The 23,799-nt window shown below is 45.4% G+C and overlaps 2 protein-coding genes across 4 annotated transcripts; one reads left to right on the top strand and one right to left on the bottom strand.

The window, feature by feature from the left end:
* Positions 1-97: 97 nt before the first annotated feature.
* On the bottom strand, positions 98-23,764 carry rhbdl1 (rhomboid, veinlet-like 1 (Drosophila)). 3 transcript variants are annotated; one of them, XM_061304461.1, is made up of 8 exons: positions 23,637-23,764; positions 11,768-11,926; positions 9,059-9,283; positions 7,879-8,027; positions 7,686-7,798; positions 3,254-3,354; positions 2,357-2,417; positions 98-2,287 (listed from the first exon to the last, which is right to left on the bottom strand). In XM_061304461.1, exons 2-8 carry the CDS (start codon positions 11,831-11,833, stop codon positions 2,016-2,018), a joined length of 987 nt encoding a protein of 328 aa, XP_061160445.1. In that variant the 5' UTR covers positions 11,834-11,926; positions 23,637-23,764; the 3' UTR covers positions 98-2,015. The 3 variants fall into 3 exon arrangements, with proteins under 3 accessions (XP_061160445.1, XP_061160447.1, XP_061160446.1); XM_061304463.1 differs by lacking the exon at positions 23,637-23,764 and adding an exon at positions 13,953-14,008; XM_061304462.1 differs by lacking the exon at positions 23,637-23,764 and adding an exon at positions 12,050-13,932.
* On the top strand, positions 21,820-23,052 carry LOC133171264 (histone H1.0-B). The gene has a single exon (XM_061304471.1). It carries the CDS (start codon positions 22,082-22,084, stop codon positions 22,694-22,696), a length of 615 nt encoding a protein of 204 aa, XP_061160455.1. The 5' UTR covers positions 21,820-22,081; the 3' UTR covers positions 22,697-23,052.
* Positions 23,765-23,799: the final 35 nt, after the last annotated feature.

The raw sequence follows: 23,799 nt of genomic DNA, 5'->3' as shown, positions 1-23,799 counted from the left end.
CATCTTGTAAACGCTGTGTTGGCGCAACCTCGCGTCTGCTTGTTGGCGAGATTGAACCTTGTAAGTTTGGCACCGTTTTATGGACGCGTTTGGCTACAACTTAAACAAAAAGTGGCAAGACTTTATTTTTTTTGGGGGGGGGGGGGCAAAGCCACCACAAACCTCGAATATTTGACTTCCCATTCGGAGCTGCACTCTTGTTTACATTAGTTTCCCTGCTACGCATTCATCGTCTCCCTCCTCTATTTAAAAAAAAAAAAAAAAAACACGTCGTATGGCGTTAATAATTAAACAGCTCATGTACACTTTTTGGATTTTTCATGAGCACCTGCTCCATCCGATGAGAAAGCATTTCTCCTTCAGTGTGCAATGACAAGGCATCGGGCGTGACAGCACAATAAACAATATGGCACACGAGATTATGGAATGCTGCATTCTGCTCCGGAAAGCAAAACATGAGCTTACTTGGCTCCTGTCATTCAGATATTTCCTCCTATTTTTGCACAGTATCCATTTTTAAATTGCCTTGATCTCATTTGGTTTGTGTGCGGACGAGCGCGTTTGATAAAAATCCAAAGCACTTATGAGCCCTTTTTACAAGTTGCTATGAATCTTAAAGTTAAAGAGGCACATTAACCTCCGCTCAAACATCCTCTTTTTCTTCATTACAGGCTAGCAGGGTACGTATGCATTATTCATCACTCCTGTGTATCTTCGCCTAGCCCAGCAATAACATTTCAAACTGACCGCTGACCACAAGGGGCTTCCATCACTTATCCATTACACCACCGTCATTTTTTTTCCCCCCTAATTTTCCAAATAGTCTGGCCGAGTGGCGATACCCACCCGACGGTTTCATCCTGCGGAGGAATGGAATTTATGAACCCATTGGCAAAAGCATAAAATGTTAAAGCCAAGTGACGTTCAAATGAGTTATTGATCGGACGAGTGAAAATTGGACCGCTGAAGGAGTAAATGCAATCCTCGGCTTGAATCGTGCAACAGAAATCCATATCATTTATAATCCCCCCTCCCCCCCCACACACACACACACTGTAGGCGAGGACTTTGCGCAAAACAAACCGTCAACTATAAACAACTTGTACAAGCGGCGGGAAAAAAATAAATAAATAAAAAAGTCTGCTACAGGAGAAAGTTTCACAGGCGTGTACTTGCACAGTTTTGTCTTCTTTGACTTGGAATATTCACAAAGCAGAAAATGAATTTTACGGACGACCCCTTTGTGGAGACAGTCAAAAATGCATGATGCAAAAAAACGTCATCAGGACTTCTTTTTTTATTTGAATTAAACTTACATGCTTGCACTTTCGACTGTCCTCACTTGTGTCCTCCTCTCTTTTAAAAGTGTCTCCAATGAGTTCTCTCTATGGCTTGTTTTGTAAAGTTTATATAAAGTCAAGTAAGGGACAACAATCGTAGCCTTTTTTTTTTTTTGCACCCTTTGAAATCTGTAAATAGACAATATACACATCCACTATTAAATGAGGAAAAAAAAAAAAAAGAGCGACAATTTCCCACCTCACTCGACTTCGATTCCTCTACAAAAAAAAGTGGAGGCTGAGGTATTGACTGAGCGACGCCCACTGGAGTTGAGCGTGTCTGCGTTTTTGTGTTGGTGGAGCTAATGGGGGGGTCGGCACATGATCATTAACCCCTCACCGGTTGGAAAATCAGCCATCTTGATGATAAAAGCTAAAAAATAAAACATGTTTTGATTAAGGATTTTTTCCCTTTTTTTTGTGTGGCATCGCTCCTTTGTTTGTTTCACCAGAGGCACGAAATGAATCGGCACGGCCACTCAGTGCGAGTCCAAAAAGACAAAAAAAGCTCCTCAAAACAGATGCGAGGAACTTGTTCTGCTGCTACCCTCTTTGATAAAAGAGACACTTCTTCATTTTGCAAAGGTGTCCGTCGAGTCGCCAATGTCAGCAGGAAGGGGGATGATTTTAAATCAATACCTGTTCTGAAGTCAGACGTGCCGGGCCGGGCCTTTGTCAGGGGGCAGGCGGGATCTGCACGCCCAGTAGCTCGTAGGCGAAGATGTTCCAAAAGATGGCGAAGAGCAGGAAGGTGATGAAGGAGAAGACGATGACCCACCAGGAGCACTGCTTCTGCAAGCTCTCCTCGTAGCTGCGCAAGATGAGCAAGCCCATGCTGATGCCCACCACCGCGCCCGATAGGTGGGCCATGAAGCTGGGCTGCGGCCCGGACGAGGGCAGCGGCGGCGAGAAGCGCAGCCACACCGCCCGACCCACCTCCGAGCTCACTGGAACAGGAAACAAGGTCACAATCAAAACACTTATTTATTTAAGAAAAACACGGATGGGAAACTTACTGCAGACGAGCGCCAGGATCATGCGGAGCAGCTTATACGGACACCTCATCCCGGCCCAGTTCTGAAACGAGCGCAAACGGATGGCTTCATTAGCAGCTTCGCCCCAAAACATTTTATTTGCTCTTTTTGAACAAAATTAACCCAGAGAGAGAGAGAGAGAGGGAGGCACTTTTATTGGAACGGCGTGCACCTGGCTGCCGTTCCGCACGCTCCAAGCCAGGGGCATTCTGTTAATTAGAGCTCCACTAATTAAACAGACAAGGGGGCGATAAAGGACACTCATGATCCTACTAGGAGGAAAGAACGGCAACATCCTGACGTTGGCCTTAAATCCCCCTCGGATGAATAACGGAGCCAATCCCGTGGATCCTTAAGTGACATGGACTGAGAGCAATTGTGGGGGAAAGGACCCAGGGCCACTTTTTCAGCCTGCTCCCGAGCGGGCGCAGGCATGCAAGATTAAAAACACGGGATAAAAATAGACGGCGATAAAGCCTTGTCGCTAGAAGAGGCCTTCAAAGTCACAATATTACAAGAGATAAATGATTCATATATCGTGAGGGAAAGAGGGCACCGCGGTGGGAGGCCAGCGAGAAGATGGAAATGAGATCTTTATCAAACATGCTGACAGGCCCAACTTTGTATTTGCTGATTGTTTTTTTTTCATGCTACAAAGGAAATCCCCTCCAAAAGTATGAGTGATTAGAGAAGTTGAAACATAAGAGAGGAATGATTATCGGAATTTAACATCGCTTGCGCGGTGATTCTCAAAGTGTGATACGGCTCCCTCTAGTGGCACGTAAAAGAATAGGATTGAGTATTTGGCAATTTGAGGGGGAGTGGGATTTTTTTTTGACACAATAGCCGTATAGCGGTGAGTACGATGACGATGGTTACCATGACAACGTTGGCCAGATGTGCCGAGCAGAGAGCGTAGACCCCGCCGGAGCCCCCCACCACCGGAGCACGCATGTCAGTGATGGACACCGTCAGTGAACCTACGAGGGCGGAGACGTTAGACCAAGTTAGAAAACAAGCAGACAAGCAGAGCATCAGATTTTTTTTTTTTTGGTACCCGAAAGAATCATTGTGAGAATCGGCTGTCCTGCTCAGAGAGCGTGAAGGGTTTGTAGAGTAAGAGGGGGAAACAAAAGGGGGTCAGATTGCTCATCATGCTGTCTCGCACCAGTCACCTTCCTTTGGGCCTTTCTCAAAATAGTACCAAAAAAAATCACCAGTGGTTGGTTAGGTCCAATATGTGTAGCTGAAAGGTTTATCATCCTGCGACGCTTGCTCTTTGTTAGCCAGTGTATTACATTGTGTTACCATCAAGCTAGCTGACATGAAGGCAAGGAAGTGGTAACAAAAAGCTTGAAGAATTGTTGCTTGCAAATGCAAGCAAAAAAAAAAAATCACTGTAGTAAACAGACTATTGAAATGGCAAACAGAGAATGACAACGGAGCATCTGCAGATGCAGCCGCCATCTCGGAGCCGGTCAGAATTCCGAGCAGGCGAAATCGCAATGCCGAGATGCCGGCGTCAGCCGACTGTTAATTATGCAAATGAGCTGATAAAGAAAACGCAAAGAGAGCTGATAAAACAAAACAAGTCTTCTTTTCTAATTACAGTCGGAGGGCCGAGATGTCAAATCTGTACGCCGTGCAATTTCAGCGTGTGGGCACAAAAGAGTAAACATTGTCTCCGAAAAAGACTGCGAGCCCGAGGCGGGACGATGGCGCAAAGACGGATGGTAATCAGAGCAGAGCTACGCAGCCATTCATCTCTGCTCGCCGCTGCACCTGCAGGTGCTGCTTTTGTGAAGATTTATGGGCGCAGATGAAGGCTCATACTACACATCGGAGGAGACACGGGCCCGTTTTGGACGCTCGCTCGGACCAAATTACAATTTCACAGCGGAGCGCGACACCATCGTATGTGCACCACCGGGAATCGAATTGGGCCTTTGTGACCTACACGCAATAAAATAAAAATTCATCAAAATACAGCAAATACCGTAATTTTCGGACTATAAGTCGCGTTTTTTTTCATAGTTTGGGTGGGGGGGGCTCGACTTATACTCAGGAGCGACTTATATATGTTTTTTTTCACAAATTTTTACTTGATCATTAACACATCACTTACTTACAAGTATAGTTGACCACTTCACATGTTATTTTTAGTATAGTTGATCACTTCACATGCTTTGATATCTTTAAAATCAAATAAAGTAATTAACACTTTAAAGCTGTCACCAGGATGACATAAAGGACGGGAAATTTGATCGCTGGATTTAATGATTTGGAGTGACACAAATGGTTTGATAATATTGTTGTTTATGTGATAGTTATTTAAAATATAGTTTATATATCGTTGTATGGCCCTGTGGAATAATTGGAACTGCGGCGCGGCACACGGCATTGTTGACAAAGGACGATCGATGGATTTAATGAATTGGAGTGACACAGATGGTTTTATAAACGTGTTATTTATGTAATAGATTTTTTAAAATAACTGAATGTTACGTCAGGCCCGTTCTCAGCTCCTCGTTTGTGTTTGTCACGTTAGCATACCGTATCGTTTAGCCTGTTGTTGCTCGTTCATGTCTGTTCTTGGTGTTGGATTTTGTCGAATAAATTGCCCCCCAAAATGCGATTTATACTCCGGAGCGACTTATATATGTTTTTTTTTCACATTTTTGGGCATTTTATGGCTGGAGCGACTTATAGTCCCAAAATTACGGTACTCGAAAAAAAAAAAAAAAGCTCTTCTTTGGTGAGACTTTCCACATTTTATGTATGAATATTAACAAGAGCCTTCATGTGGCTTCTCCCGCTTAGCGAGGATTTAAGATTTAGGCGTCTCACATTCCTGCGGGAGCAAAGCCGGGAGGTGTGCGATTAATTCCAACGTGCAGCTGACGCGTCATATCATGTGCACACATTATTTAGTGCCGCCATCATCGTCGCAGAGGACCACAAATCTCCCGACGAGCCCGTGACATCCGTTTGAAGACGGTAAAACGCGTCACTGGGTGCGGAGCAGGTGGGGGTCAAGGGGTCAATGACACGACTCGAGTACCTCGGTCTAATCCTCGAGGCTGAGCCGGAAAACTAAACGGCGAGCGCAAACGTTGACTCTCCTCAAGGTTTTACGTGGCGTTTTTGCTGAGATGAAGGCGCTAAAGTGAGCTGAGGCCAAACTCTGACAGAGCCTGAGGCAACGCCCGTCGGTTGCAGTGGTTCCATAGTTTAAAAAATAAAATAGCAAGATTACCATAGTAGGATCCCTCCGGCCAAATCAAGGATGGAAGTACTTTGCAATCATTATGGCGCTATTAACAGCATCTTTAAACTCTTCATCCTGTTGTCATTGTTATAGCCCGCATCATTTTGCACAAGACTGCACAAGAGAGCGTCTGGGCTCCCGAGCCGGACGCAGGATTACTTTATGTTCTCCTGAGCCGTTTATCGCCTACGTTGGGGCGGCCACAAAGAGATGTGGCCCAGTCAGCACTATACTGCGGCCAAAGGGATGCCTCTGACGGCAAATAAAACTCCGGGAATGCCGGATCCGATTTATTTACCCGCGAGGAGAGGAGGCTGACGGAGCGAGCTGCATGGGTGGCCGCAACCTGTGCAAACTCGTTAGATACATTAGAAATATTTTTTTTTAAATTCCATGGGTTTATAATGGGCGTGAATTCTATGCGCATTTTTATCCATGCAAATACGCCAGTGGAGAGGGATGATGAGATTTGGAAAAGAGAAAGATGGAAATCCCCGCGGTCTGCCTGCGACACGGAGATGTTCAACAGTAGCCAAAATGAAAACATTCCACTCTCCGTCTTTCCGAGGAGGCCCGTTCATCTGGCGTCGGCGCGGCAGAGCAGTGAAGGATTACGGCGCGGCTACGCCGGGGATCAAGGACGAGGACGGAGGTCCGTGCACGCGCAAAGAATAATGACAAAAATGTTCCCGTTTCCAGCACGCGCGCAAGCGAGGACAAAATATACAGTGCCAGACGTTATTTTTGGGACGGCGTAATTTGGGGTTTGAAAGGAGGAAGGAACACTTTGAAAGGAGGCCCGCGGTGTGGAGGAGGTTCTTGCGGTGTGTTCAGGGGACACATTTAGTTGCGCTGAATTTGAAGCATGTTGATTTTTTTATGCACATGACAAAAGGAAAATAATCACTTATTTTTACTTTCCCAATTTCATCACAAAAACATTTGAACAGGGGTGTGTAGACTTTTGATATCCGCAGTAAAACATGTCGCCTGTGCCGAATTGAAAGAGAATGAGGAGCCACTTCCGTGAGCCGGCTGTGTTCATTCCCACAACGGCGCAAACGTCCGACGGAAAAAATGAAACGAAAGAAAACTCCACCCACGTGCACAGAAACTCACGCTCTGAATTCCCCATCCTGACTTGCGATGCCTCCGCAACACATCACAGTCCGTTTCATCTCCTCACCGCCTCTTCCTATTCCGTCTCGTTTGTCGGAAGAAACATTAACAACAACAAATGTGTCAAAGTCATCCGATTCTTACTCCAAGCCGTTGAGAGTGATTTAACACGGGGTCCCTCAAATTACATTTGTCGTATCGACTGATCAGATGAAAGCCCTTTGACTCGTCAAGGCATCCGCTTTGCAACAGTAATCAAATGATGCTGAGCGCGAGATTTCCAAATGCCCCAAATTGTTGGTGCTGGAAAGGAGAAGGGCGAGAGATTTGCGCAGGAGGCTTGATGCGCATTAGCGAGAGACGTGCATTGAGAAGAGCCAGCCGCTGATCAGCGGCCACATGAAAAGTCCACAAATCTCCAAAGTGGCTCACCGCAGGATGAACGCTAATGAGGTTCCCTTCAGTGGCGGCGCCGTGACCTCTGCATGGGAACGAGCCCGGCGCTCGAGGACGACGGCTCGCCAACCGACGAAGTCTAATTTGGACTTGGCCCGCAAGTTTATGCAAAAATTAGCTCGTGGGCTTCATTGTAATTGGAGACCTTTAACTTGATAAATGACAGCCAAGTGGGGAAAGTAAGTTCTAAGCATTTTTTTTAGGAGGGGCGGGACTCTGCAAACAAAGGACAAAAGCAAACTAGGTCAGCGTCGATCTATTGCTGACTTGCAAAAACTACAAAAAAAAAGGTCCAGAAAGTAGACTTAATGTTGGAGCACGGTTTGTTTGAAATGGACTTGTCTACATAGTGGGCCTCTTGACCCGTAAAGTGAGAATTAAAGTCTTCTAAATTTGACTCACCGCAGAGTAGAGTGAGCCAGCCTGCTAAATATATCAAATGGGCCTTGAAAATCAGGAGTCACTCACCCGCCAGCACTCCCGCCATATAAAGCAGACTTATCCGCAAGACGCCGTGGACCATCTCCAGGGGGACCCCGATCATCAGCTGCAGCAACGCGTTGAAGCCCAGCTGCTCCAAGCTGAGGAGGAAGCAGACAAGGCAAGTGATGGCCGTGGCTTCAAAGTCGCCGCACGGCTTGCGCAGCTAGCGCTTACGTACCCGACGTGCATGAACATGTAGCTGAAGAAGCGCCACACTTGAGCACGGTGGCCCGGGTGGTACACCAGGGGGCTCTTCATGAAGTCGGGCTGGTAGGTCTGCAGGACCCACTTGTTGAGCATGATGCCGTAGCACATGAACACGATAATCTGCCATCAGAGATAAGAAAATGGCAATAAAGACGAGACTCAATACAGGCTGGAGGTTGACCTTCTGACCACGTGGTGCAGGGACAACAACCTCCTGCTGAACGTCGACAAGACCAAGGAGATTGTTGTGGACTTCCGGAAGGGTCACACCCAACACCTGCCGCTGACCATCGACGGTGCTGTGGTGGAGAGAGTGAGCAGCGCCAAGTTCCTGGGGGTGCACATCAGTGAGGATCTCTCCTGGTCCACCAACACCGCATCACTGGCAAAGAAAGCCCAGCACCGCCTGTACTTCCTGCGGAAACTCAGGCGAGCAAGCGCTCCTCAGGCCGTCATGACTACATCTTACCGCGGCACCATTGAGAGCGTCCTCTCCAGCTGTATTGCTGTTTGGGGTGGCGGCTGCACTGACTACAACTTGAAGGCCCTGCGGCGCATAGTGAACACAGCTGGTAAGATTATTGGTGCTTCGCTCGCCTCCTTGAAGGACATTTACACCTCCCATCTCACCCGCAAGGCGACCACGATTGTGAGTGATGTGAGTCACCCCGCTCACTCTTTGTTTGAGCTTCTGCCCTCTGGGAAGAGGTACAGGAGCCTGTGCTCCCGCACCACCAGACTCTCCAACAGCTTCATACTCCAGGCTGTTAGGATCCTGAACTCACCCCCCCTTTCTGCGTAGCGTCCTGTACTTTGCGGTATGCTTACTGTCTGCTGTACGCACATTGGCTCAGTTTTGCTCCTCTCATTTATTGGGTTATTTGTTTATTATTTATTCATCACTCATTTTATTTATTTATTAGTTATTGTTTGTGCCTTCTTGGTTTTATTTTGTGTCGTCTACTTGTATGTTTATCGTGTACTGTGTCTCGTCACCGTGGGATGGAGGAAACGGAATTTCGGTTTCTTTGTGTGTCTTGACATATGAAGGGATTGACAATAAAGCTGACTTTGACTTGATAAAGTCGATTCTTTCGTTGACCACTAGAGGAAGCCTTTGAAAATCAAAGCCGGCCTTTCTTTCTTTTCACCTGAACGATGGTGATGATGGCGATGAAGACCGGCGGTGGGCACAGGCGGTTCTGATGGAAGTACCAGCGTCGGTCCGTCTCGCACGGAAGGATCTCGTAGGCCACGTAGCGGACGAAGCGTTTGTAGAGACCCAGGCCCATCTCATCCAACAGGATCTCCCTCTGCAGCGTGCGGCGGCCGTTGGCGATGGCCCGTCGGAAACTGCTGGAGCGTTTGCTGCTCATCTTAAATCAAATAAATAAATATAATTAATAAATATATAATAAATACAAATAAAATAAAAAGGTTATTAACACAAGGCAAATTGATCTCAATATGCTCAACACCCTTTTAAAGCCATTACATGCTACAACGATGCAGCGATAAATTGAATTAAATTGAAATACTCGGAGGAAGAAAACAAAACATGACATCATCTTGGCAATGAACACATGAACCTTTTGATGCACTTGATGTCACAAATTAACTATAAACTGGTTGATTTTTTTTTCCTGTACATGGTCCCTGTGGTAAATAACCTAAGGGGGGGAAAATCAACATTGAAAATGGGTTAATCTTGAAAAGTCCCTTTGGAAGGGATGCTGCGGCTTGGAGCACCAAGATAGTAACAGCCTTAAGGGACAGCTGAATGGGCTAAATGGCAACAGCGGGTGTGTGTGCACATGTGTGTGTGTGTATGAGGAGGAACCCCCCCCCACCCCCATGGTAGCTGCATGTTGTCTATCGCACATGCTGCTATCAGCTGTGGTCGATTGTCCATGATGGATTAATTAGCCACGGCACATAATCAATACCTCCCGGCTCAATACTAATTAGTAATAACCATAACACACACAAACAAATTGTTCAAAGTCCACGTAGGCCTGCCTTTTCATTGGTGGCGACAATTAAAAAAAAAAAAAAAGAATAAACGCAACATGGTTTTGGTCATGTGACCTTCGGAAGGAGAGTAGCAGTACGAGACAAAATGGCCGATTTTTGGAGTCATGTTTTGGCTTTGAATTTGTGTTCACCAACCACAAGAGTAAAAATAAAAACGGACTCACGCCGAGAGTTGAAAGCAACCCAGCCAAGTGGTGGCTGGTTCCAACCTGACCCAAATACTCACGCTCTTTTTTTGCCCAAATCTTTTAAAAATGAAAGCCCACCTTTACCTCCCCAAACCTCGTGATCACAGTCGCTTTTCATTCTAAAGTGCTTCATTTGTAGCTGGCAGCCAAGTGGCGATTGCTATCAAAAAGTGTCGAGAATGGTCCGACACCATATTGGCCTCAAAATATGCCTCAAAATACCGTTTTTTTCCGTGTATAGTGCGCCCCCATGTATAATACGCACCCTAAAAATGGCATGCTGATGCTGGAAAAAAGCCTGTACCCATGTATAATACGCACCCAATTTTTATGAATTTTTTTTTTTATGAAACCTTTTTTTTTTTTAAATCCCAATGATCGTCACACACACAGGGAGGCAATGGGTCCCATTTTTATAGTCTTTGGTATGGTCTTAACTAGGCTGGATGTAATTTTTTTTGTTGGCGTTGATTTCTCGGACTGCCCATAAACGCACCACCGCGCTCCGTGCGCGCACGGGAAAGAGGCGTGCGGACGTGAAAAAGGCGGCTCTGTATGGGAGAGACGTTGAAGAGGAATAAAAACACCCTTGGAAACCAAAACTTGGTGATTTCAAGTTTCATTTCGAGGGACATTTGTCACGTCTCGTCCCCAGTTTTGCTATGTGTCTAGGTTGCCATAGTTTCTGTTCGCGTCGCCCCTCTCTTCCTGTGTCACCTCAATTGATGTAACGTGTTTTGTATTTAAGTCCTGTCTGCCCCTCGCTCACCGTCGGATCATTGCATGTGTTACTGTCATGATGTCTGTTTGCTTTCTGTTCCTGTCTTTGGTAATGTCACCTTGTCTTTTTGTTCCACGACTTTGTCGGTCAGTCTTGTTGTTGGTTTTGTTTTCTAAAAAAAAAAAAAAAAAAAAAAAAAAATTTAAAAAAAAAAAAAATTAAAAATTTTTTGTACCCATGTATAATGCGCACCCCAGATTTTAGGACAATAAATTCGTTAAATTTTGCGCACTATACACGGAAAAAAACGGTAAATCAGAAGATGAACTGCTGCTGCTGCTTTTGATTGCTTTTCTGTTTGAATGCTTCTGGGAATGTGACAAAATCATGGCTGGCTTGAAAGCACATACGAGTGCTTATTATTTAAGTGCTCCTCTGATTGGATCTCCTGAAGGGAGAAAATAAATGCAACATTTAGAAACAAAAATTACATAAGCTGAAATGAAAGCCTGGCTTTTGCTTTTTAGATACAAATTCAAATACGACAACGGCAGCACGCATGGACTCGAAACGATCCCTCAATAAAGAGAACGGCTCCAATAAAAGAGCATTATTTGTCACAAATTAGGGAGTGGTACTTGTAAAAGTCAGAAAAGTGACTGATGGAGGCTGAGAAGAGGCACGCGGCATGAATTCACAGAAGAAGGAAGGACAGACGGTGGGCAGAAGGCCAGAGAGACGAACGGACTCTGTTGGTTGTTTGCTGATTACCTGCTTGAAAATGTCACGTCAGAGCAGCGGTAGCATTTCAATGTGCACGATACAAGATGCACGTTCACGCAAATGCTATTCGGCAACCCAATAAAATGCTAAAAAGCTCATAACCCAAATTAGGTGGATCCAAAATGTTCACCCACCAGCTCGATGAGCTCCTGGTAACACACTTGGCCGTCCTCATTGCTTTGGACCAGCGCTAACAGCATGTCCAGTTTAGATGGGTCCAGCTGCAGCTCATGGTGCTCCACCAGGCTGGTGAAGTTCTCCACTGCGATGAAACCGGTGTTGTCTGGATCCAGCTGGAGGAAAAAAACAATTGAAATATTTATCAGTGAGAATCTAACTGAGATTTGCTAGCAACGCATAATGTAAAAGGCTAACAAAACTAGCATAGTAATGTGAATGTTTTATCATGTGCTCACTTGATGGACGTTCCGTTTGACAGTCTTTCCTTCCAGTCACATTTGCAGCCTCCCGTCAGTCAGTCAGGTTTCTATAATCAGCTCTCACTGAGCCCCGCAGGTTATTACTCCTAAAGCCAGTGCGCCCTTGGAGTAATTGATTTTAGTGGGCGAGGGCCATAAAAGTGGCTGGTCTAAAATAGCGTCGCACAAAGTATGGTGTGCGGAGTTCTGTTTTTTCTTTTGGAGGCACGACTCCAAGATTTGTCTTCTCTTGAATGAAGCGTTAATTTGTAAGCTGTTCCAAAACAGGCCCGAGGACAAACTATGGGAAGTGTCTCATTTTCTAATCTCTAGATAGGAGGGGGGAGCGTCTCATTAAGGTTTGGCGTTGTAAAGCAACAGCCCCTTGTTGTCCTGAGGACGAGCGGGCTTTCAGACGTTGCATCAGGGTGAAGTCAGTGGAGGTGCGCCGCTGTTCACGTTCTGACCAAAGCGTTTCTGCATGAGGTCATTTTGAGCAAATTGTTGCTTTGTTTGACTAACTCGAGACATGTTTTAATGAGGGCACACATTTGATATAACACAGGCATATATTCTTTATCCTCAGCGAAAAATAATTAATATTATTACAGTTCACTTATTTATTAAAAATTTAAAGTATCGTTTGTTAGGGTGATTGTAATGCAGATTTATTTCAAATCACTACCATAGTTCTAACCTTTAACATCATAGCTGATAAAGCCAAAGCGTTGTTACGCTTGCACAAAAACACAAAATCTGTTGCCTGGCAACCCCTTACACTACTTTTTTTTTTTTTTTACACTACGCAGGCAGTCATGTATAATTTCTTTTCCAGGAAGTGTTTATTCACCAGAGAGCCGTACTAGTGGCAGCAAGTAATGGACCAGTCTAAAAGGCTGCTAGTGTTAATAAATTGATTTGTATTCATAACACTGAAGACACAAAGAAAGTAATTCAGAAGCAGACAATAAACACACACACACACACACACACACGTAGGCCCTGCTCTCCCCAGGGCAGTGATTATTTACTCCCAATGTCATGTACGCATGTTTCTGTGAAAATTGTGAGCACAAGGAGGACAACATCCATACGCCGCTATCGCCCTCTCAACACTTCACCGTGATTGGCTGCAAACTAAAATGCAACTTGACATAAGAAAGAAAGAAACAGATAAAACAAAAGAAGCGAGGAATGAAAACTGAGTCTAATCCCTTCAAAGTGTGGCTTCTATGCACATTTGTTGGAACATGGTTTCCTCCAGGCAACATAGTCAGTCCTGCTGATGTTTCGGGCACCCACGTGGCAAAAAAATATATATACGAACAACCAAGATTCAGTTCTGAATCTTTTTTCTTTTTTTTTCTTTTTTTTTTATAAATCGCTGCCTTCTGTCTTTTTTTTTTAAGACACATGCCATGGTGAAAAACAATAGAACAAATGCTTCTAAGCACCGTTCTGGCTCACAGGAAGTGTCACCAAAACTTAAAGGCTGCTAAAATGTCAGCATATTTCTGCAGCTCCCAAGTGTCCAAACACACACACACACACACACGGGCAGAGACTGATGCGGAGGATGCAAAGGACAGCCAGAGAGTCTGCGAGGAGGCAGACATGGAAAGAAACATCGAAAAGCCCAACGCCTCGCCACTGTCTGTTAGTCTGGCAGCATTCGCATTTTGTACTTTTTTATTTTTATAAACCCACAAGATTCCACAAGATGGCATCAAAGCCACGTCTAAATAGGAAAGTAGTCATATTGTTCCTTCCGTTGTGCACACCCAAGCCACCAGGAGGCACTATAATGTATAGTCAAGAAACCAATCACAAGTGCAAATCAGTAAATATTGTTTTCGGCGTAACCTGTGAGTATTGTTTGTCTATATGTGTTGCTACGCACTTTGTGTTCAGCAATTCCATCTTCTATTTGCAGCAGGATTTGGTCCCTACATGCTTCCCATCATGGATGAGCTGGTGTGACCTTGCACGGGAAGAAGAGAGCACACAAGGAAGCGCTCGCTGAGTACAGAAGGGGGTGGAGGATGGTGCCTAGCAGCCAATTAGGCCCGTCAATTAGTAAAATGAGCTACACGGACACAAATTAGCGAGCAGGCCCAAGCAGTTGACGAATGAGAAACAAGATGAACGCGGCAGGGAGGGGAGGGGGGGGCAATATTGAGGGAGCTAACCAACAGTGGTGACGGCGACATTTTGACAAATAGCACAAGTTGCCATGGCTACCAGTTGCTAGTGTATTGTCCCCCATTCCGCCCCTCGCTACCCTCCATCTCGAAATATTGGCGTTTGAGAAGCAAATGAATGACACAGAGAGGAGAGAGAAGATATGATGCGAAGAATACAGAATGGAAAGACACCCAAAACGGCATCATTCTCATAATCAATAACAGGAATAAACATCCTTTAATTGTACTACCGGGTCCCCATTCCCAACGTAAAGGTAATTTTCGAAAAGGGAAGGAGTCTATATTTGCACTCCTATTTTTATGACTAATTTAAAAGCTATAAACTGAACTGGAAAATTATTCAGACAAAACTTTCAAAATCCATCACTGTATTCCCACAATAATACAGATTCCACTTTATCTATCGCGACAACATTTTTCGTGAGCACGTTTATGGTGTTTTGCATTTTATGCTAGCATTAAGCTAATTTGGTGAGACAAAACGCTCATTAATCCTCTGCTGTATGGAAATTCCGCTGGGAGTATCAATAAAGAGCTTGACGCCTCTTTTTTTTTTTTAACTGATTACTCCGTGTCGGAGACACAAAGCACATTTGCAAGGTGGCAGTTACGTAAATACATTTGCACGGCCCGTGCTCCCCAAGAGCAATAACTCCGCCACTCTCGCTCAGACCGTCACTATATCCGCCACTCTCGCTTCTTCTCCTCCCCTTCCGGAAGGGAGACCTGAGGAATTGTCTTTGATGCAAAACAATCCAACTCCATTTCCTGGCGCGTAAACGCCGCGCAAACAGCCGGCGGCGGCGTTCCAATGCAGCTCGATGCAAATTAGCGTCAGAGAATGATGAAAGAGGACAGCGTGTAAGAGCCTCATTCTTTCTGCCTGACATAAATGTGTCAAAATAGTATTCACAGTGCTCACGCCAGATAGTATAAATAACCTTCATAAAATAAACAGATGACGGGTGGAGGTGATACCCAGCGCACGCTGGTCCTGCGACTTATCAGCTGCTGCGCAATGGAGACAATCAGAAGGTGTGACATACGTCGCCACGCTCGTACCGGAGGCATTTGTCAGCGGCGGCCGGGAATAGCCTGAGCTCAGCATTGCCTTGCAACCTCCTGGAGACAAAGCCTAATAAAGTCACTCATGTTGTCACTGTTTGCTTCCAACTCCGAATCTCCCTCTTTGTTTTTTTCTCTCTCTCTCTCTCTCTCTCTCTCTCTCTCTCTGCACCATTTTCACAGGGTTCAATGTGACAAGGCTGCAATATCTTTTACACCTGCAGTACCCCCCCCCCCCCTCTTGTGAAAAACAGCCTATATTGATTTATAGAAATTCAAATCATCAAACCTTAAATGCTATTCATTAGCCCGTCTATGGCTTTTCTCTGTCTGTGTTAGCATTAAGCTAGTAGTCTTGCCTAAGGCAAAGCATTATATGGTGACACGTCACAATCTTATCAGAGGTTTAAATTAGCTCAAAGCTAAAGAAAGGGAGGCTTTGGTTAGTTGATTTGATTGCCCGCCTTTGCCCATATGTAGATTTGTTCTGTTTTAAATCAAACAGCATCATCAATTGCAAATTATTTTCCCCACGCCCAAGCTACGCCTCAAAGACTCCGTTTCGAGGACTATTTTCATAAATTTGAGTGACGACATTTTATCATGAATTCCGATGAGGGAGGTGCTACCAAAGTATGAGGGGGTCAGAAATCACTGCTTCAATATGCAGTCAAACACGGTTTAAATTTCATTTCCGAATTAAACGCCAAAGGTGGGAAAAACTCGTCATCAGCCAATTTTTGATTGATTCTGTCTCGACTTGAGTATAATGAGACTGCGGTGTGTTCAAGTGTGGCTTCGCTCACGGTACAGTGAGGATACGGACAAGAGTCACATAAACGTGCCGATCAATAGCATTGATGTCAAGCCTGAAGACCTGCATCAAGTCACTCATTGATGAGTCATTGATGGGAAGCTCGCTAAAGGGACAAATTCATGGGACTGTTCCAACGTAAGGGTTAATATATTTCATCTCTCGCAATATCTGGCCTAGTCGTAAAGGTCACATTTTTACAGAAACAGAAAGTAATGTGAAATGTCTCAAGATGTTGCTCGATAAAAAATGAAGCAAGTGATAAAAGAGGTGTGACCAAAGAGCACATGGACTTTTCATCATATCAGTCAGCAGCCATTACTCAAGTACTTCTCCCGTAGATGACTCACAAGCGAGCATCCTCTTACTCAGTCCACATGGGCTTGTTACAAACACATTCAGTTAAAAAAAATCTGTTTGCAGAGCAGACAGACACACCTCCTCCCAAAGCTTCTCGTTCCTGTTGATGCGCCAATCAACTTTGACCCCCGCAACCCTGCGGCAGTAAATCGATTTCTCTATTTTGAAAGCAACGGCCGCACAATTCCATCCGTCAATCAAGCCGGAGTCTAATTTGAACGCGGCGCTTCAATCCACACCAGCTTTGAAAACGGAAACCCCACCAACGAATCGGCGATATTGGGTTCGGATAAAGCTAAATTACAAACGGTGGTCCGATTTTTTTTCTTCTCCACCCTCCAAGGAGAAGTCATTCAAGCATTCCAAATAACAATCCCATGCATCAACATGCTCGCCATTCTCTTCCTTTTCTTAACCTCATACACTTTCCCTGCATCCATTCCTCATGCTGTCATGTTATTCAAACCCCCCCCCCCCCTTCCCCACCACCACCTTCACGCTCTGACCTCACAACGTCGGGACCCACATGGCTCCATGATGCGGCGTGTAGTCCGACACTCATTCACCCCCGCCTCCCCCTTTCAATCGGTTCTCAATTCTAACATCAGCCGTGGTGATTGATCAATGCTGTGCGTCTCCCTCCCTGGATAGACGAGTAAGGTGTCAGCCTCTGGCAGCCCGTAACCATGGAAACCAGCACCGCCGTTGCCGGTTCTCGCTTACCTGCTCTTGTATGAGCTGAAAAAAGGAGCTTCTATCCATATACTGGCCAGGGTGGTGAAAGGAGCCGCTGAGGACAAGGGCATAAGGAGGAAGCAGCGGCAAGAGGCGGCGGCGGCGGCGGTGCTGAGGACGGACGGGGGAAAGGATGGAGGGAGATTTTCGTGCAGACTGGCTGGAAATTGTAATTCCCGCGTTAGCTTGTCTGGCTCCGTGTTGCAAACGTTGGCGTGGAGGCTCAACCCAGCTTCAGCATGCACCCTGACACAGCTCTCATTCACTCTCCTCCGCCTCTATCCCATCGCACTGACTGCTGCTGCCTGTCTCTTGCCTCCCCTAACACACACACACACACACACACACACACACACACACACACACACACAGCATCATCACATGCATACCAATGAGCCAGGGAAAGGAGGTGGCCTCGCTCTTCCAATGGGAAAAGGCGAAGGAGTGGCGATCGAGTTAGGCGTCTCGGGGAGGGAGAAGTGGATGGGCACCACTGCGGTTCACTACTGACAGTCGACACACACACACACACACACACACACACACACACACACACACACACACACACACACACACACGCTTGCTGTCCACAGACATATGCATACTAGGGCCGCAATTTTTGGCTCGCGGATGGATGCTTCCGTGAGCATCTAACTGAAAAAATGACACAACCCAAGGGTGATGCGAGGGGGGGGGGGGGGGGTGTTTAGACCAGGACGTAAATCCCAAATCGTAAAACAAGCAACGAAAAAGCGTCAGGGTTGAGACACCATTGTGCCATTGGCGGAGATTGTAATTATTAACTGTTTTGCGTCTTGTCGTTTGGGTCCGATAAAAACAGCACTGCTAATATTAGTGCTCAAAAGTAGTGATTCGACACATTGTGAGGGTGGGAAAGGCTAATGAGACGTTACAGCACAAAGTTTTTGGTCACCGCAAAACTACTGTTATAGCGGCGCCAAAATAATGAGCCTCTGTCATTAGAGCACCATTTGTGCCATCACTGAAATGAGCTTTCTAGCTAATTGAAAGCCAATAACCAATGTAAAGCATCCAAAGCTGTGTGCTCTGCCTTTAATCCTCAGATCAAACAAAGGAGCAGTTTAGCTCATGTGTGGGAGACAGACGAGGCGGGCGAGGCCTTCCAGGGAGACGAAGCGGCGGGACGCATTAATTAGACCGCCGGCGTTCACGTTTGTGTGGACGGGGGCTTTCTCGCTTTACAAGGAACTAAGCGACTTAACTGAACTGTGATTTTTGGTGCATGATTACAGAGTGATCAAACATTGATGCGCTTTTTAACCGGCCCCCTGAGGGCGCGCATCACCCACCTCGCTATGACCCAAGTTTGGTTTCTCCGCCTTGTATTAAAGCTGAGGGCCGCCGCACCTCTGGGCCAATACCCGAGGGTCGAGCCACACTTGCTTCCCCGAGGATGCCCAGGTGAGGGAGAGACAAGGGGAGGGAGGCGGCGGTTTTGTGCATTTGGAAACAATCTGGCCATCTATCAAGCAGACAGCCACTGAGAAGGTTTGCGCCATTAAAAATGTATTAAGTGACCTGAGGGAGGCGAGAAGAGAGAGAGAGCTGAAATAAGAGGAAAGAAATTGAAAGCGAGAAGATTTGATGACATGGGAATAAGAGGTCCACCAACACAAACAATCCAGCATGTTGTCTTGAGGGCCCGTTGCACATTGGGCATAATAACCTTTCTTGTGTGATTTGGGGAAACACTCGCACAAATAAAAAGGCAGACGTATGAATGAGGTCAGCGACTGACATAGTTTCAGTCCACAAAGCAAACCACTTGGGGGGGATGCAAAGCGGAAGAGGCAAGAAAGGGGAAAGGAGGTTGACTCCAAAGTAAAAAGGTAAGATCAATAGGTTGTTTATTCCATTCTCTGATGTGAGAATCGATTCTAATGACTGTTTGTTGGCAAGACAAGTGCCACTTTGCTGATCAGCCGCTTGGAGCATTTTCTTGGCCTTGCAACGGGCGGTAATATTCAAGCCAAGAGCGCCCTCTAGTGTCAGGTTTGTTTTTTGCAGTCAAGGCTTTCGCTTCTCGTCTATTTTTTTTATTACATATAATTATTATTATTTACTACCAACAGTCTATTATGTTCGTTTTATAGCAGTTGTAGCTCATGTGTATGCTATATTTTTTCGTCCAATCAGATTTGAGCCCCTTTGTGTTGCCATATCACTCAAAACCTAGGGCATTTATCATCAAATAGTTTAGCAACAAAACTGATCCAAATAGTAGATGTTATTTTTTTTTCCCTTGCAAGGACCACACTGATGTTCGATGATGTCCTAATGTTTCCAGTGTTTGTAGTGGCTGTCATTAGATTATGCAGGTGTGCCTAATGCTGCGTCACCCCGCCGTAAGGGTCAAACCCTTACGTTCTCGGGCTGACTAAATCCTTCGGTATTAAATGGGCAAAGGTTAACGTTGGGATTAGAGCTAAATGTAGCATTGGGTTGCTTTACATTGTGCGGGTGTACCTAATAAACTGGCCCGTGAGCGTACTGAATTAATACCTCAATAAATGAGCACTGTATGCATTAGTCACATTTACTTTTAAGAGGTTGGAACACTTATCTCGAAAAGTATTGATTTACTTAATGGGCTCACACTTTTTTTTCCTCTCTTTCAATTTTCCTTATTTGACGTGTCGAGGGTAAATAAATGACAAGACTTTAACAAAGTCTGATATGATCATGTGCTCAAAGTACACAAAGGCCTTCGGCGCAGTAGTGGTAGGTTACGTTTACCCACAATTCTTTGAGCCAGCTGAAGGACTTAATGCGGCTAAAATGACATTATGCTACAGTAACTATGGAGTAGATGTCACGAGCATAAATATAGTCAACCAATATCATAGCGATCTTTTTGTGAATTGTTTCCCCCCCCATTTCGCAAAGAAAATGTAAATTAATTTCTCAGTATATAATACAAATATATATGTAGTTAGAATGTCACAACTGAATATGAAACAAATGCATTTCATTAAAATCTAGCGCCACACCGAATGTTAACTGAATAAACAAATAAATAAAAGGTCAAAAGAAGGGTGGCCGGGGAGAAGAGACTGCATTTTTGTCCAACAGCAACCCTTTACCGGCCAGAACCGAGTTCATCAAGCTGGGGCAAAAAATTCAATCGAGGCTTAAATGCAAAATATTAGGATAGCAATCGCTCTCTGACGTGGTCAAGACATGTTGCTATTATGCTGTTATGCAACTGCAGCCACAGTGGGCTAGTGTGGATAAACAGGGCATCATCATCATCATCCCCTCCTCCTAATGATGGTGCACTTGTCCACAACTCCCAAAGAATACAACCCACCACTAAAATTCCAACCATCCATCATATCTGCATACGTTTGTGTTTACAAGAAAAACAGCAAGTGGACACCTTTCGCCAAAATCATACAGGTGATTGTCTTCTGTTCCCTCCAACCATTGGAGTTACTAATTCAAAGTGATGATCGACTCAACTGTGTCAAATGACGCACGATCGAGTCACGTCTCGGGAGGGAGAGATGCACAACAGGAGCTGGGACAAAATGGCGCTACGAGGAGTAGCTTAAAAAAAAAAAAAAAAAAGACAATAAAAATCTGAGATGTGACTACATCTACGGAGATGAATGCTGATCGCGCTGCCAAAAGATAGCAGAATGTCTGAAATATTGGAGAAAAGACGCACGTCCAAAGTGTTATTGACTGATGCGCCAGTTCCGAAACAAAAGAAGCGCAGCGCCTCGTACTCAAAGACTTCACTTTGGGGCCGCAGCCTCGCTTTGCAGCTGGCTGCACATCTGCACAACCAAGTAGCCCCCCTCACATTGCAACTTTGAATAAAACGAATATTTGTTGCACCCACGACTGAAGCATGTCACGTCGGGATGTGTTGGCAACTTTCCTGACAATGGACAAGGAGCGCCGACTGCCATAGTGACACATGTAAACAAATCGCTGCAAAAACAGCGAACCGGGCTGACAAAATCATCGTAACGTGACACCAACAAACCCTCGCTATCCCCAGGAGAGTCACCTGTGACTCGGACACGGTGACATTATATTTATACGAGGTTTAACAGTAAATAATCTGGGCCACGTCACTTGAAGTCAGTGGCCGGAGTGTGTTAGTTGGGAAAATGTAAGCATGTATTAAAAGCGAAAACGTAACCGTGGATCGAACCGATTGCGTGCAATCGATAGAGCATAGATTCAATTTTCATATGCATGACAAGATTTTGCCCGAGGTTTTGTCTGTTTGGGTCAATTTAAGACGAATTGTGCAAAATTGTTGGCGACGCGTATTACTTCCAGAGGGTTTTCGCGGAATAAAAGTTGTTCTTCGGGAATCCCGACACGCAGCGAATGTGTGCCGGGGAAGCCCAATGCCTCTGCTACCGGCCTGTTGTGTTGCGTGGGTCGGAATCGACGCGCAGTTGTTATATTTGAGGCGAATTGGAGGATGAAAAAACACAAACGGGACAGTGCGAGATCCATGGAGTCCGCTAGATCAGCTGCTGGCAGTTGCTGTTCTCAATCACGTCCGCAGAAAGGTTTCATAGCACCGTCGGAGCGCTTGTGGAATTAGACACTTAAGACATCATCCGTACAGGTTCGTCTGCCTCCGCAAACACGTCAAATATTAGTTTAGACAAGGAAAAGTGACGCATTGGGTCTTTTTTTTTTTTTTTTCCGAAGGCGAAGCTTTTTTTGTTTGCTTGTTTTGGTGAGTGTCGTTTTATTGCTGAGCCGTGGAGGAGTTTTAGTGCGTCTGAGCGTGAACTTGTCAACAAATTAAAAAAAAAAAATACTACAAATAAAAGGACCATGGCAGAGACATCGGCATCTCCGGCGAAAGCCAAGAAAACGCCTAAGCCCAAGAAGCCCGCTTCTCATCCCAAATACTCGGACATGATCCAAGCGGCCATCGTGCACGACGCCAGCCGAAACGGAGCGTCCCGTCAGTCCATCCAGAAGTTCGTGCGCAAGAACTACAAGGTGGGCGACAATGCCGACGTCCAGATCAAGATGGCCCTCAAGCGGCTGGTGAACTCCGGGATGCTGCGCCACACCAAAGGCATCGGCGCGTCCGGATCCTTCCGACTCACCAAGCCGGACGACGCCAAAAAGTCCATCAAGAAACCGGCCGCGGCCAAGAGTAAGAAGGCCACCAAAGCGCCACCTAAGCCTGCCAAGAAGGTGTCCAAGCCCAAGAAGGTGAGCAAGGCACCGGAGAAGCCCAAGAAAGCGGTCGCCAAGAAGATAAAACCGGCCGCGGTCAAGAGGGGCAAGCTGAGAAAAGTGAAGAAAGCGGCGACGCCGAAGAAGACCCTGGCGGCTAAGGTGAGCAAGGCCAAGCCCAAACCCAAAGTGGTCAAGAGGGCAGTCAAGCCCAAAGCCAAGCCCGCAAAGAAGGCCGCTAAAGGGGGCAAAAGGAAGTGAAGGGACACTATGCCACCGGACTGTGTAAATATTCCTGAAAGGACACCTTTTGGTATACTATGTATTATTTTTGTAAGATTCCATGCAAACTTCTGCTAACTCTATCCTGCACCAGCACCAACTCGACAAACACATTGCAAGCATTGCGACAAGTGTAATAAATGATCAGAGCCTTTACTTTACTGACTCCATCTTGTGCGATTGTGACATTTGTGGTCCCTATGTAGTGACGTCGTGGAGGTCTTAGTGCTTAACTGTAGCGGATCCGTGCATTCCATCCATCTCATTGAGCGAAACCCGTAGCCTTTAATCAACATTGCTTTACAACGACATTCAATAAAACAGAAGAAAATGTGTCTGAAAAGTTTTTATGTTCATAAATGAGGGCGGATGCGGCAAAAGTACCAATTAACGGGACTATAAACATCACGCACTAGCAGCCACTTCATTAGGTACACCTACACTATATTTCTTAAGAGGTCACATCAAGTGTGTTTGTATGGGAAACGCATGATGAATCATGAAAATACATTTTGCAGCCTGCAGCCACTTTATTAGGAGCAGACTTGTACAGCTCTGGAAAAAAAACAAAAAAACATAGCCAAGCAACCAACTTACCTGCTTCTTGCAATTAAGTCACATTTCAAACACATTGTAATTCAGAGCATTTTTTTTGCCAAGATTATACAAACAAAAGTCAAAATATCAAAACATGTTTGTTTTCCAGAGCTGTATTTTTATTTATTTTTTTAATGACACTTTCTGACGGGAGGTCATGCTCAATACAGTGGTTATGTGCAGATATTGTTGCTGGGACAATTTAATTTCCCACACCGGAATGAATAAAGTAAAAGGACTATCTACGGTGTTTAATAACGTTTTAGGGAAAATTATGATAAAAATTACTATATGGAAATACCTTATCATTAAGTACACCTACCTTATTTTTAGTCTGACTTCAAGTTGAAGATGCGTCCAAAAGCATAGACCACCGGCCTCTCAAACATCCGACACTGCCCTCTTATGGCGGTGTGGGGGAACTGTCACTAACAGCTGGCAGGCTAAAACCTGGAAAATTCAAATTAGTCTAAAAAAATATCAAT

This window comes from Syngnathus typhle, linkage group LG18, assembly GCF_033458585.1.
Source record: "Syngnathus typhle isolate RoL2023-S1 ecotype Sweden linkage group LG18, RoL_Styp_1.0, whole genome shotgun sequence".
Taxonomy (NCBI): Eukaryota; Metazoa; Chordata; class Actinopteri; order Syngnathiformes; family Syngnathidae; genus Syngnathus; species Syngnathus typhle.
The sequence above is the reverse complement of the archived record's forward strand: the minus strand, read 5'-3'. Positions and strand labels throughout refer to the sequence as shown.